Genomic DNA, 14,314 nt, shown 5'->3' with positions numbered 1-14,314 from the left:
TTGTTGCAGTGGCTGGAATAGCTGCAGTGTTTATGCCTATCGTTGCCATGTAGTAGCCGCTGTCCCACTCACTGGGGTTGCAGTAGCCGCAGGGCTTGTGGCTGGCAATCAGAAGCCGCAGTGCTTGTGGCTCGCACTGGAGAAGCCTCACTGCTTGTTGATGTGGTTGCAATACCTGCAGTGCCTGTCTTTGGAGTTGTAGCAGGCACAGCATCTGTCCTTGGCATTGGAGTAACCCATGGGCCTGCTGCCATGGTTGCAGTAGGCACAGTTCTTAGGGCTTGGGATGGAGAAGCCTCACTGCTTGTCGATGGCATTGGAGGAGCAGCAGTGTTTGTCAGTGGCGTTGGAGAAGCCACAGTGCTTCTGGGTGGGGTTGATCTAGGCACTGCCTATGTTGTAGGCCTTAGAGTAGCCCCATTGCTCCTTCCTAGAGTTGGAATAGCTGCAGACCTGAAAACTGCTGGTGGAGCAACTGAACTACTTGTGCCTGGGGTTGGATTGTCCAAAGTGCTTCTTGATGGGGCTGGAGTAGCCACAGTGCCTGTCCTTTGCATTCGAGTGGCTGATGTGTCTGTCACGGCACTTTGAGTACCCGCAGTGCATGTGGCTTGGTTTGGAGAAGCCTCACTGCTCGTCAATGAGGTTGCAGTAGCGGCAGTGTCTGTCTCAGCATTGGAGTAGCCCCGTTGCTGTGGCTGGATTAACTGCAGCAGCTGCTGTGCTTGTTGCAGTGGCTGGAATAGCTGCAGTGTTTATGCCTATTGCTGCTATGTAGTAGCATCTGTCCCAGTCACGGGGGTTGCAGTAGCCGCAGGGCTTGTGGATGGCAGTGAGAAGCCGCAGTGCTTGTGGCTCGCACTGGAGAAGCCTCACTGCTTGTTGATGGGTCACTGGTGTTGGAGAGGCTGCAGTGGTCGTGCCTGGCACTGGAGTAGCTGTAGTGCTTCTGGTAGGACTTGCAGTAGCCACAGTGTTTGTGCCTGGGGTTGATCTAGCCACTGCAAACGTTGCAGGCCTTAAGAGTAGCGACAGTGCTCCCTCCTAGAGTTGGAATAGCTGCGTACCTGGAAACTGGTGGTGGAGCAGCTGCAGTGCTTGTGCCTGGGGTTGGATTGTCCAAAGTGCTTCTTGATGGGGCTGGAGTAGCCACAGTGCCTGTCCTTTGCATTCGAGTGGCTGATGTGTCTGTCACGGTACTTTGAGTACCCGCAGTGCATGAGGCTTGGTTTGGAGAAGCCTCACTGCTCGTCAATGAGGTTGCAGTAGCGGAAGTGTCTGTCTCAGGCATTTGAGTAGCCCCGTTGCTGTGGCTGGCACTGCAGCAGCTGCTGTGCTTGTTGCAGTGGCTGGAATAGCTGCAGTGTTTATGCCTATTGTTGCCATGTAGTAGCCACTGTCCCAGTCACCGGGGTTGCAGTAGCCGCAGGGCTTGTGGTTGGCAGTGAGAAGCCGCAGTGCTTGTGGCTCGCACTGGAGAAGCCTCACTGCTTGTTGATGTGGTTGGAATACCTGCAGTGCCCATCACTGGGGCTGCAGCAGCCACAGCATCTGTCTTTGGCATTGGAGTAGCCCATGTGCCTGCTGCCATGGTTGCAGTAGGCACAGTTCTTAGGGCCTGGGTTGGAGAAGCCTCACTGCTTGTTGATGGGGCTGCAGGAGCAGCAGTGTGTGTCACTGGCGTTGGAGAGGCTGCAGTGGTTGTGGCTTGCACTGGAGTAGCTGCAGTGTTTGTGGCTGGGGTTGACGTAGCCACTGTACACATAGCAGGCCTTAGAGTAGCGCCATTGCTCCTTCCCAGAGATAGAGTAGCTGCAGAGCTTAAAACTGGTGGTGGAGTAACTGCAGTCCTTGTGCCTGGGGCTGGATTAACTGCAGGGCATGTTGAATTGGGTCGCACCAGCCACAGTGCCTGTCCTCGGTGTTTGAGTGGCCGATGTGTCTGTCGCTGTATTTGTAGTACCTGCAGTGCTTGTGGCTTGGGTTTGAGAAGCCTCACTGCTTGTCACTGAGTTTGGAGTAGCCACACTGCTTTTTTTGCCCTGTTTGGAATAGCAGCACTGCATGTTGCTGGAGTTGTAGCTGCAGTGACAGTCCTTGCCATTGGAGTAGCCACGGTGCCTGTTGCCATTGTTGGTGTCACCGCAGTGGTTGTGGCTGGTGTTGGAGTAGCTGCAGTGCTCGTGGCTTGTGTTGGAGTAGCCGCATTGTCTGTTGCTTTGATGTCAGATCTTGTCTCTCCTCACTGCAGAGCATGAGAGACTGAATCAGCCTTGCTCGGGGTAAGTGCTAATCAGAAACCACTATACAATCGGTGTGTTACCAGCGTTATCCTCAGACTAAAGCCCAACCTCACCACTGCCCCAGCTACAAGGAGGAGATATAACTCTTATGAGGTGTCCCTCTGACACCTATTGCTCTCCAAAGAACCCAGAAACCAATCCCCACAAGCCCCCCAATAACTGCAAAAGTCCCCCCAAAACACCCAACCTCAACAAACTCCCCAAATCCCCAAACACCCAAAACCCCCCGCTCTCCGCAAAACCCACAAAGTCCCCCCAAAAAACAACCCCCAAAACCTCAAAGTCTCCAAAAAATCCCCACAGGCCCCCAAAATCCATCCCAACCTCCCAAGAGCCCAAATCCCCACCAAAATACCCAACCTGCCAAAACCCCCAAACCCCACACTCCCCCCAAGAGGCACCCCCAGCTTACTTGCCCAGCTGCTGGCTCAGGCTGTGAGGGTGGAGGGCGGCTGTCTCCTGGGGCAGTGGATGTTTGCAGCCAAGGGTGGTTGAACACATCGTCCAGGGATGGCCTGTCGCGAGCTCTCATGGACAAGCACCACCTGATGAGGTGCTGGCATTCTGGGGAGAATCCGGGAACTGCCGCTCAGTTGCGGGAGGCTCCTGCCTACCTTGTGCCACCGTCCGCAGCGCCCAGGCCTGGGTGCGCTCAGAGCTGCACCCAGACCTCCTGCTCCATGACTCGGTTTGGAGGAGAGCAGGATGGCAGGACATGGGCCACCTCCTCCAGCTGACCAAGGGCGATCAGCTGCCACCCCCTAAACCCCGACCTTCCCCTGCTGCTGCGAAGCCAGGTACCTACCGACAGAGATCCGGCGCTGGAAGAAGAGCTGCCCGCTGACGATGTCCTCGCAGCACCGGAAGGGGAGGACCCCGCACACCATCTCATACAGCAGCACGCCCAGGGACCAGATCGCCGCCGGACGGCCGTGGTACCAGTGCCAGCGGAACCACTCCGGCGGGTAGTACAAAGGTGTTCCTACAACAGGATACGGGCGCACCTCATTAGGCAGATGCCGCCTGCTCCTGGATTCTCGCCCGCGGATCCCCAGGGATGCAGGGGCTGCACCGCTGGCCCCACGGACGTGGGGACGCACACTCGGTGTGACCCGCCACCTCGTCATCAGCACGTGACTCTTGTTCACAAACTGCCCGGTACAGGAAGCACCCTGGGCTGTGGGCTCACCGCTAAATGTGGTGTAGACCGTGTCCCTGAGGAGGGTGCTGCAACCAAAGTCGATAAGCTTGACCTCTCTGGTGGCCAAGTTGATGATGATGTTCTTGGGCTTGATATCCCTGTGCAGGACACCGCAGCTGTGGCAGTGCCGCACAGCCACCAGCACCTGGAGGAAAATGCCCCGCGCCAGATCCTCGGGCAGGAACCTCTGCTTTTTGATGAAGTCGGAGAGGTCCTGCGATGGCTCCGGACGCTCCAGAACCAGCACAAAGGAGTGGGGCAGCTCAAACCAACTGAGGAGCTGGATGATGGCACTGCAGCCGGAGCGCACCTTCCTCAACATGGCTATCTCCATGGGAATGCGAGTGCCGCTGGGCTGCAGGGGGACCGCGGCACCGTCAGCAGGGCCGATGCTGGCCCGGGGCTCCTGGGCCTCCCTGCCTGGGATGCTCTGATGCCCTCCTGCCCGGCCCCACTGCTCCCAGGTGCCCCCCGCAATCCCCAGGGATGCTCTGGTGCACCCCTACCCGGCCCGTGTCCCCTGCTGACTCCACACCCACTCCCCTCACGCCGTCCCACTTTCCCCCCCGCCGGCCCCACCGGCTCACCCCCACCCGCTCTGCCCCGCACTGTCCCGGTGGCCCCGCGCACTCACCCGCTCGCCCCACGAGGAGATGCGCTCCCGAGCCACTCGTTTGATCGCCACCTGCGAGCCAAGGGCAGCGCTGGGCTGAGCTGAGCTGAGCCGAGCCCCGCCGCCTCCCCGGCCCGCCGCCGGCCCCGCCCTTACCGGGCTGTTGTCACACAGGCGGAGCCCCGAGTACACGGACGCGAAGCCGCCTCTCCCCAGCAGCGGTCCCACGCGGTAAAGCCGCTCGAAGCTCTCCTTGTCGTGCCCCGTGCGACAGACGCGGCCGCTGTCGCTGCGCGCGGGGTCCCCGCCGCCGGTCCGCGCTCCGCCGCCGGTCCGCGCTCCGCCGCCGGGCACCTGTGGGTGGTGGCGGCCCCCGGCCGGCCCCAGGCGGGGCCGGGCCTGGGGGCGGGCCGGGGAGCGCCAGGGGGCGGCGCTGCCTCGCCAGACCCAGACCCAGGGGCGGCTCGCCCAGCGCAGCCACTGCCAGAAGCGGGAGAGGGGAGCGGTGCCGCGAGCCCCTGCGGGGGGACGCTGGGGGGACGGGGGAGGCACCATCGCGGGGAGCGGCGGAGGGCGGGCTCCGGACCGCCGAGAGCTGCCGCCGCCGCCGCCTCACCTGGTGCTGCTGCCGCTGCTCCTGCAGAAGCCGCTGCCGCTCAGAAGCCGCTGCCGAAGTCGCTGCCGCTCAAAAGCCGCTCAGAAGCCGCTCAAAAGCCGCTGCTGCCGCCGCCGCCGCAGCCTCGCTGTCAACGGCTCTGTCCACGCGCGCCCCGGGCGCCCGCTGCCACCGGGCGGAGCGGCCGGCGGGGGGGGTCTCGCGGCCGCGGGAGCCCGGGGAACGGCGGAGCGGGCCCTGCCCAGCCCCGCGGCCGGGCTCGTGCGCCCCCCGCCCGGCAGCAGCATCCCCGCGGCCGAGCCTTTGGAAACCGAACCTGAGCCTCGGGACCCTGCGAACGAGGCTTTAGAACTGAAACCGGAGGCTTTGGGAAGTCACAAGGAGGCTGCAATTTACTGCTTATTTTATCCCCTCTTTCCTTTCCACAGAGGTGGCTTGAGAGGAGATTGTGATAAACACATAAATGTATTGGCTTTCTCAAATCATAGGCGTGCTCACGTGCAGGATATAACTGTACGAGTTTACAGTAACAGAAACAAAACACGCTAAAGATACAAGACCAGACAGCAAGTTAAAAAGGTTCAGATCTCTTGATCTAAATGGAGTCACATAGCAAAAGAATTTGTAAAGGTAAGAGAAGGTGGGGGGTGAAGCTTGGTATAAGGAAAGCTAGTGCCTGGAAAACATAGGGTTAAAGTACTGTTTAGCTTAATTTAGGCTGTAGAAAGAGAACAATGTTTATGTTGTAAGTCCGTGGGATGTAAACATGAGTTAATTGTTTCACGCTGGTCTTCTAAAGTAGTTTTAAAGAGCAATGTTTGTGTTGTAAGTCTGTGGTGAGGTAACAGGCTTTAGTGGCCCCACTAAACATGAACGAGTTATTTCACACCATCCTTATCAGTTAGTTTGGAGACAGAGCCTCCCAAGGCTCTGCTAGCTTGGGATACTCCTTGTCTGCCCATCCTGCAACAGATTTTGCAGGAAGGTCACACTGTTTTAAATCCTTGCTAGTTATCAGAGTAATTACAGATATAGCTGGCTGTGTGGTTGCTGGGGGGCCCAACTGTGCCAGAGGTGAAAAGTACACCGTGAGGAAGACTGCTTACTGCATCTTGAAGACCCCTGCTCACAAGAGGAAGACTGTTTACTTCATCCTCAAGCCCCCTGCTCACAATCACCACAGAGCAGTGCACAGACGCCAAGAGGAGGAGACTTGTGATAATAAATTCTTGAAGCTAGTTATAATATCCCCCGCCTATATGCGGGAATTATGAATATGCATGTAACTGATGTAATACTGAAAGTATATAAACCTGTACCAAATGCTAATCCCTTGCGCCTCTGGCTGCGGTCACGCTGTTGCTTTTGCTTTCTTGCCTTTGTCCCTCACTAAACCCTCGTTACCTCGTTTAGAGGAGTGAGTTCGTATTTCACAAGCTCTCAGGAAGCTCTTCCCTGTGAGGGTGCTGAGGCGCTGGCGCAGGGTGCCCAGAGGAGCTGTGGCTGCCCCATCCCTGGCAGCGTTGGAGGCCGGGTTGGACACAGGGGCTCGGAGCAAGCTGCTCCTTCCATGTGGAAGGTGTCCCTGCCCGTGGCAGGGCTTGGAGCTGGAGGAGCTTTAAGGTCCCTTCACCCCAGCCCATCCGGTGCCTCTGGGATCCCATGGGGGGCGGCTCCTCCATGAGGAAAGGCCCCGCCCCTCACGGGGGGCCCGCTGCCCCCCGCCCACTGCCCCGTGCGCATGTGCCGGAGGCCGGACTACAGGTCCCAGCGTGCCCCGCGCGGGGGAGCCGTGCGCTGATTGGCTGCGTCGGAGGCGGGCCCAGGGCGTGAGGCGGAGCTGCAGCCGGCAATGGCGGCGGCTGAGCGGGAGGAGGTGAGGGTGAGCGGGCGCGGCGCGGGTCTGGGGGGCGCTGCAGAGCCCGGGGAGCGGGGCTGGGGGTCTGCGGCCCCCCGAGGCTCTGGGCAGTGGGGCCGGGCGCTGCGGGGGAATGCGGGGGGCGGGTGCGAGCGCTGGGCAGTGGGGCTGCGAGATGGCTGGGAGTGTGGGGTGCTGCGAAGCCGGGGCATGGGGGGCTGGGAGCTGTGGGGGTCCCGCACCTTTCCGGCCCTGGGGATGGAGCGGGGCTGTTGTGGGGGTCCCTGGGGGCTGTTTCCCCCCGGGGGGGAGGTGCTGCTGGGGCAGCCGATCCCCGGCACCCGGGGGGGGGGGGGGCGGGCCCGAGGTGTCGTTGACTCTGAGCCGGGTTTTGGCTCCTGGAGCGGGATGGGGAGCAGGAAGGGAAGGATGAAAAACCCGAGGGTGGAGATAAGAACAGTTTAATAACCGAAGCACAATGTACTAGTGCTGGTGATAGTGATAATGATGATAAGGGAAATAACAAGAAGAGAGGAAAAAAAAAGAGGAAACGGAAAAAAAACCCCAAGCTAATAAACACAAGTGATGCCCAATACAATTGCTCAGCACCCGCTGAGTGATACCCAGCCCAACCCGAGCAGTGATCCTTCCCTTCCAGATAACTCCCCCCAGTTTATGTACAACTAAAACGTCAGTGTGTTGTCAGCATTGCTCTCGGAATAAAGCCAAAGCGTTGCTCTCAGTGTGGTTTTCAGCAGCCCATTGTACCATTTCCATTTCAAGTCTCAGTGTGTTGAGAAGGGCCAGAACCTTTATTTGCCCTGCTGCTGATTTCCCCTGGTCATCGAGCTGAAGGCTTTAGATGTGGGAGCAGTTGATCTAGGGCTTGTTCATGTCATTTTATGCCATCTAAAAACTAAACGGAGTTTCTCTCATTAAAGCTCTACAAATGCCCTTTCAATCCTAGCGCTTTTAATGTATGAGATAGCTGTGGATGGCCCGGTACACAGGCTACGCGTACAGCACCCTGCAGTACAAAATATGTATGACCTTCCTGGTCCCTGCGTGCGGCTGAAAATGAGTGTGGTGTCACAGGAGGTTATTTGAGGATGAACTGGAAATGTTCCAGGCCTTGTTTCTGGGGAAGTCTCTCGTTCCCAGGTTGTCCTGGTGCTCTGTGGACAGGCTCCTGGCCATGTGTTGTCTGTGCAGGTGTTCCGGAGGCTCCGTGCTTCGTCACACAGTCGCGTCCTACACTGAGGTGACTCTTAGTTACTGCCGTACCTCAAGTACAGGCCCTCGCCAACGGCTGCAGTCGCTGTGAGTGCTGGTTTTTGTAAACACGTTTTTTTTGCAAGGGATTATCTCTTCTGTGAAACGTTTGCATGGGATTTCTGTAGTTAAAAAAATACACAACTGCTTTGTTTCCCCCCTCTGCTTGCCTGTGGTGAGTAGGAAGGAGAAGGAGAATGTCTGGCAGAGACGGGTAAAGAAGAGAAAGGGGAAGAAACAAGCCCAGAGAAGCAGTGTGGAAGATGCCAGTGAAGAGCAGGGAGAAGAGAAGCAGCAGCCTCCAGCAGGGCAGGCGAGAAAGTGCCCCTCCCAGAGCAGCATCCCAGAAAAAGGAAGGCAGCGAGAAGTTGGAGTCTCAGGTGAGCCTCCTGCTGAGGGAATGTGTCATGAGTTTTGGTGTCTGAGAAGTTGAAGGGTGAGAAGCAGTCTCTAGGTTCAGGCAGGCCTCGGTCAGACACAGCAGTGAAGCAGCTATTTATTTAACGTTTGTGCACAAACGGGTGTCCTGGCAAGCAGGCACACACAGCAAAGGCAGAACTTTGATTTGTATTTCCTTTCCCATCCTCAAGTTCCCTCCCTTGTTACCCCATTGGTTGGGGACTCCAAGGTTTACAGCCTTTCCGACGTGTATAATCTATGTGCTAACTGTCCTGCCTCTGGTTACACCTCCCCTTACTCAGTTTCATACACCCCTTCCTCTTACTTCTTTCTTTCTCTCCTTTTAGGGTTTGATTTCATAACTTTCTGGCAGGCACATGGTACCCCAACTTACTGCTTAACTACAGCAGCGGTTTGCACTGGCTTAGCTTCATAGGGTGTACAAAGATAGCGTTCCTTTGCAGCACAGAGCATGTCTGTTTCCCAAAGATGCCGTTGTCTTTAAGCACAGAGTGTGCCTGTTTAAGTCACGGTATTTCAAACCCTATGTTTCGTTCCCTGAGTAACTTAGCCCCAGCCCCAATATTGCAAAGTCTTAGTATTACAAAACCTTAATATTGCAAAGCCTCATCCCGAATATGCAAACCCTTGGAGTGTGATTGGGTCAAGCTGAGCTCTTTCTTGCTCTTGAATTATTACTGATAAGAAGTGGTTTACGGTGCAAACTCTTCCTTCCAGAACATGTGAGCACCCAACCGAACACAAGCCAACCTGTTGGCACGAAGGAAATGCCACGACTGTAGGAAAGCTCATCTGGGCAGCTGTTGAAGTTCAGGTGGTACTTGAGCCCAGTTAACTGGGCAGCTTGCTTTTCAGTGCTGCACATAGTGCTGCCTATGGAGGGCGGCAGAGGAATTATGGGGACAAAAAGCTGGTTTTGTCACTGTGGTCAGCAGGTGCTTTTGAGTAGACAGGCAGAGGTCTCCGAGCTCAAGAGTATCTGTCACTGACCTAGAAGGTCGTGCAAATAAGGAAGTGCTGTTACTTTTTTCCATGCTTTAAAATAGAGATTGTGTAAAGCAGGCCCAGGCTGTCAAAAAGAGAAAATAATGGATGAAGCGCTAAAGAATTAAAAATCTGTATGAAAAATGATGTACTGACCCAAAAGACAGAAAATCATTTGCAAAGAAGTTCTTACCTTCTTTTTGCCTACAGCCAGAGGGGAAGATCACAGAAGGATATTTAATTGTTAATTAACACAGGTTAGTTAATTGTTTCCTGAGAATAAGTGGGGGAGTAGATATTGCAGACTGAATATTAAGCCCAGGCATCAGTGCTTATTGGAACCTGATAAGGAAAGTGCAGAACCAGTAGATAAAGGTGATGTACAGCCGTGTAGGAGGACTGACCTACTCTTCCCTTTGGAATGAAAACAAGGATTTGGTGCAGCAAAGAGCAGGGCAACATAAATGAGTGTGTGAATGTCTGTCCTTGTCTCTTTCTTTTATAAACTCCTCTCTCTGTCTTACCCATAGTTTCTGTCTTTTTTTCCATTGCTTCCTTTTTCCATTGCTTTCCATTTCTGCTTTCTTTTGGTATTTTGAATAGTTCTGAAGAGACGCTTCCTGGACTTCTCCATGAAGAGTGGTGTGCTAGCTGTGGCAAATCAGACTACCTTCAAAGATGGAAGAGGGAAAACAAGAAACGTAACTGACCTCAGGGGAGCTGCAAAGTAGGTTTTACCCTTCTTAAGTGCTTGTGTGTTGGCTTCTGAGACTGTGAAATAATTTAGGAATTGAAAAACCAAGATCAGAATCTGTTGTATCAAATGGCTGAGGGTACCCAGACGAGACTTCCTGGTAGATGGTTTCTGTGCCTGAGCACTTGCAAAGTTCCAGTAGGGAAAACCAGCACTGTGGTATGCAGAAATGAGCAAGGAGCCAAAAGCTTTAGTGTTCCTCAGAATGACTGTCAGTTTTTAAGACATTCCACTTGGTTTTCCTAGCCAAAATTAATAGCAAGGAAAGTTAAAGGAGGTTCAAATTGAAGTCTTCATGCAGCAGGACTCGGGCCAGCCAGTGATGGCCTCAGCTCTTCCTTCCTACAGCAGCCTTCCTAGTGCTGTGGATTGTCCTAGTACTTTTGCATCTCACCTCATCAGCATGCTCCTGTTTTTAGCACACATCTGAAGGTCAAAAGGCAACGTCCTGGGCTCTGATGCCAGACAGCACCTCCCTTGCAGATGGACAGCAAGCATCTCCAATGCTGGGTAGCAACCAGCTACTCTCCATCCTCAGCCTGTCCGGAGCACAGGGGTACCTTTTCTTACCTCTGGATCTGAGGCTGCCGCATTCTAGCACCTTCCCAGCAGTGCTAGCACCCGCAGCTTAGGAAGTTTCCTTCTTCTGGCATCTACAACTACATTGTTTGTTCTTTGACAAGATGATTCTTCATTTCTTCTTAGGAAACGCTAATATGGGCAAGCACTTTGCAGGATAGGAAAACAACTCCAAGAAGTCCTCCTTTTGCTTCACTGAGCTGTTTTCTGCTTCTCTGCTATTAGCAGTCTTGTCTTTTGTCAGCAGCATCAGTAATATCCTGGATGCAAGATCAATTGGAGTAAAAATTTTGAAGACTATGCTATTTCTTGGTACTGGATTTTAATGTAAGATTCTAATGGGTAATTTTATGTTTTTCCAAACTCACTATGGAATGTGTAGGGAATTGAAGAATTGATGACGTACGTGTTTGGTACCAAACCTACTTTTAAGCTTTGCCATAATGTTGTTATGGTTCTGTATGTGAGGTAAGGATAGCACAGCATACATGCATACAGTATGGTCTGGAGTAGCTTTTGAATATCCTACCAGGCAGAAACTCAAGAGGTGCTGCTGTCTTCTGTTGCAGGACCCATCTGCATGGTAATTCCAAACCTAAAAGTTCTTGATTACGAGACTTTCAAACCAATTGCAGTTGCTAAATGTCGTGAATATCTATATAAAACACATCCCAATTTCCAAATTGATACTAGCAACATGTAGTTAAATTCATTGTAATACACAAATCCAGTGCAGCAGGCAAAGCAACTTAAAGAACAAAAACTACTGAACAGAGTTAGCTTTATCTTGCAATTCTTACTCAATAATGAGCGATTAGTAAAAATGCAGCACCAAAACAAAAGAAGTAGCAATTTTGCTGCAGCAGATCTGTGAGTATATATGCCTAAATGACCGTTCTCTCTAGATCTGTTATTGAAATCAGACTTATGGTGAAGATTCTCTCAAAGGAGATGCTGCTCAACAGATGGGCTGGAGAGAGACTTGAGCATTTTCTGAACAGACTTTCTCCATACTGAAGCCAGTTTCCCCATTTCAAATAGGATACTTTTATAAGGGATTGTTGTTACTTTTAAAGTAGTTGGGTAGAATTTTCCTCACACTTTTCACCAAATGACAGCATGCATCCAGTGATTTCTGGGCAAACATATGAAAGTGCCAGAGTTTGGGTGATGAGAGTGAAGGCCTGATGGTGGAAGGAGGTGGGATTAAAAATCTAATATGGAATTGCTCTGTTCTTTTTATCCTACTCCCAAAGAACTGCTGCTTTCAAGGCTCAGTTTAAGGGAAGCACTCTATTAATGACAGTTGTTACCATGTATTCATTCAGTTTTGGTGTTACTAGAGCAAATCTGAAGCTAACCGTAGATAAAGGTATCTTACTGCCTTGAAGAAGAGAGTCAGGAACTCCAAAATGACAGTGCTTTTTTTGAGGAATACATTCTGAATTTCAAACAAGCCATTCAGAAAGGGAACACGCATCATGCTGGGAAGCCTCTAAGGGGCTAGGACTTAAGACCAGTTTACAAAGGCTTAACTAAATAAACTGATGTTCTTTTTCTTGTCCCTCTGCCCGTCTGGCTTAGTTTGCCCAAAACATCCGGTTTTGATTGTCTGTGGTCAGGCTGACCCATTTGTTATCTTTAGTCACTGGCTAAATAAACTGGGAACATTCAGAAGAGAAGTTCCTGACCACAGGGAAGAAAAGGGTTTCATTTCTTATGAGTCTGTTCTAGCACAAAATTCTGATGTAACACCTCAGAGTTGTAGAGAAATGAAATGTTCTGTGAAGGGTCTGAGCTGGATCTTTGTTGGATGGAACCGTTGTTCCCACTGCTTTATTTGCATTGCTTTAGAAGAAACCCGCTGAATAAAGGCCTTTTGCAGTCATTCTTTACTTTCTGACTTTTTTTCTGGGAGTGAAATGAAAGCAAATGTTTCCTTAGCACAGACTTGATAAAGACACTGGAGATGTCCATCCTAGGGGTCCCACTGATGGCTCTGAACAGGTTCTTTTTATGCATCACTATGCCCTGATCATTTTCTTCTCCGATGGGTAGAAAGGATCAGTGGTTTTCCTCCTAAAATGAATTCTTTTTTTTCTAGGAAAGCTCCTCAAATGTTACTTTCCTAATCTTGTTTCTGTGCAAGCAGGGATTTTAAATGGAGGACATAAACCAGTAACCTCCCCACACACAGGTATGTCTCCCATTTAACTTTGTATGCTGTAGACTAGGCCATGGCCTGGAAAAGGCAGTGAGTTGGTCAGCCAGTGTAAATGACCAAACCAGACGTGTGCTGGTCCCATTCAGACGCCCTGAGAACTCGGTGTACGCAGACAATTCTGGCTGTGTCCAGATCATCATATATAATCTGTCTGTTTCTAACAGCGGAGAGCCATGAGGAAATATTTCATAAGGAAGATTTTGAAATACATTTTTGCAAACCGTTCTCCTACACGAGACGAAGGGACCCTCATTTGGAGTAAGAGGCGTGCAAGAAAGATGCTCATACTTGTTCTCCCTGGGTTTCTGTTTCTTGTCTTTCTAGTGGGCTGTTCGTTGCAATGATTGTGAGTCTGCTCTTCCTTGTGTTATTGAGGTTCACAGCTGGGATTCTCTTCTGGATTTTCATCTTTGGTGTGACTGGAATTACAGGTTATGGTAGGTGTAATCCTCCAGGCTCTGAGGCTGTTTTTCCTTATTGCTTAATTTTGGGCAAGGAAAGCAATTGATTACATCAGTTAAATGCTGTAGTTGGGAGAGCTAGTGCCTAGGTTTAGACTCAATTAAATGAGAAGGGCCTAAATGGCAGCGAAATTCAGTAAGAATCCAGCTGTGCTGATACTTAGCCCCAGATGTAGTAACCTGAACTATTTACCCCCAGTGTACTTAGTCCGCTTTCACTTGTACTGATCTTTCTTATCTGTAGATGTGATGTTATAGCTGGCTAGTCTCGCAGTAACGCGTGTTTAGTTTTGCTTCCCTGACATGCTGAGGACAAAACGCTTCACTTGTCAAAGATTTAAATAACCCCAACCTTGTCTTGCACTCTTCAAAAACGCTCATTTGATATTGATTGATTTTTAACAGGCATCTGGCATTGTCGCTGGGAGTACGACCATCTTAAAGGAGTACCTGGATCTGCGCTCACTGTTTCTGGTACTGGATTCCAGACAGACTTCAGAGTGCACCTGCAGCTGAGGCAAACACGGTTAGCATTTAGTAAGTGCCCTTTAAACTTGGTATCCGTTAAGGGATGTTCAGAAGATTCAGTCGCTGTCTTGCTACAGTTTCTGCCTTGTTAAATCTCCTCCTCTACATATGTTGCTGGTAGAAGTAATCAGAATTCACTTTCTTTGTATAGTACAAAAATCTACCTTTTCTGCAAAGCGACTAGCGTATGTGTAAGGGGCCAGAATGCAGTCGCACTAGTGATGAGAGTGAAAAAGGCTTGTGTTACTAGCATTCTACTTCCCTTGTGTTCAGTCTTCGCAGTGAGGAAGCAGAAGGCAAGAACTAAGTCCCGATGAAGATGAGGAGGGGCATTTTTGTCTCTCAGTCTGTTTATGCCCCCTCCTGGAGGGCCCCAGAAATGAGACGAATAACTCTGTGCATCTTTTGTAGACCTGTTTACATACAGGTCACTGCGTTTTCTTGGAGGCTGTCCTGAGGCTGTGTAATGAGCCATCACAAATGTCATCGCTTCTGGTTTTC

At 51.8% G+C, this 14,314-nt stretch overlaps 1 protein-coding gene and 1 long non-coding RNA gene across 2 annotated transcripts in view; one reads left to right on the top strand and one right to left on the bottom strand.

The window, feature by feature from the left end:
• The window catches only part of LOC133263402 (uncharacterized), a 162,983-nt gene that overhangs the window by 32,342 nt on the left and 116,327 nt on the right, over positions 1 to 14,314 (top strand). The gene's annotated exons all lie outside the window — the stretch shown is intronic.
• On the bottom strand, positions 2,712 to 9,148 carry LOC133263404 (serine/threonine-protein kinase pim-1-like). Its single transcript, XM_061443159.1, is given in 5 exon segments — positions 2,712 to 2,775; positions 2,777 to 2,867; positions 3,109 to 3,859; positions 4,139 to 4,218; positions 9,034 to 9,148. Coding segments are annotated over 5 exon segments (1,101 nt in total).

This window comes from Pezoporus flaviventris, unplaced genomic scaffold (genome assembly GCF_033815535.1).
Source record: "Pezoporus flaviventris isolate CSIRO_AGI_PZ_B2104156 unplaced genomic scaffold, CSIRO_AGI_Pfla_v1 ptg000312l, whole genome shotgun sequence".
Lineage (NCBI taxonomy): Eukaryota > Metazoa > Chordata > Aves > Psittaciformes > Psittacidae > Pezoporus > Pezoporus flaviventris.
This window is presented reverse-complemented; position numbering and strand designations above follow the sequence as displayed.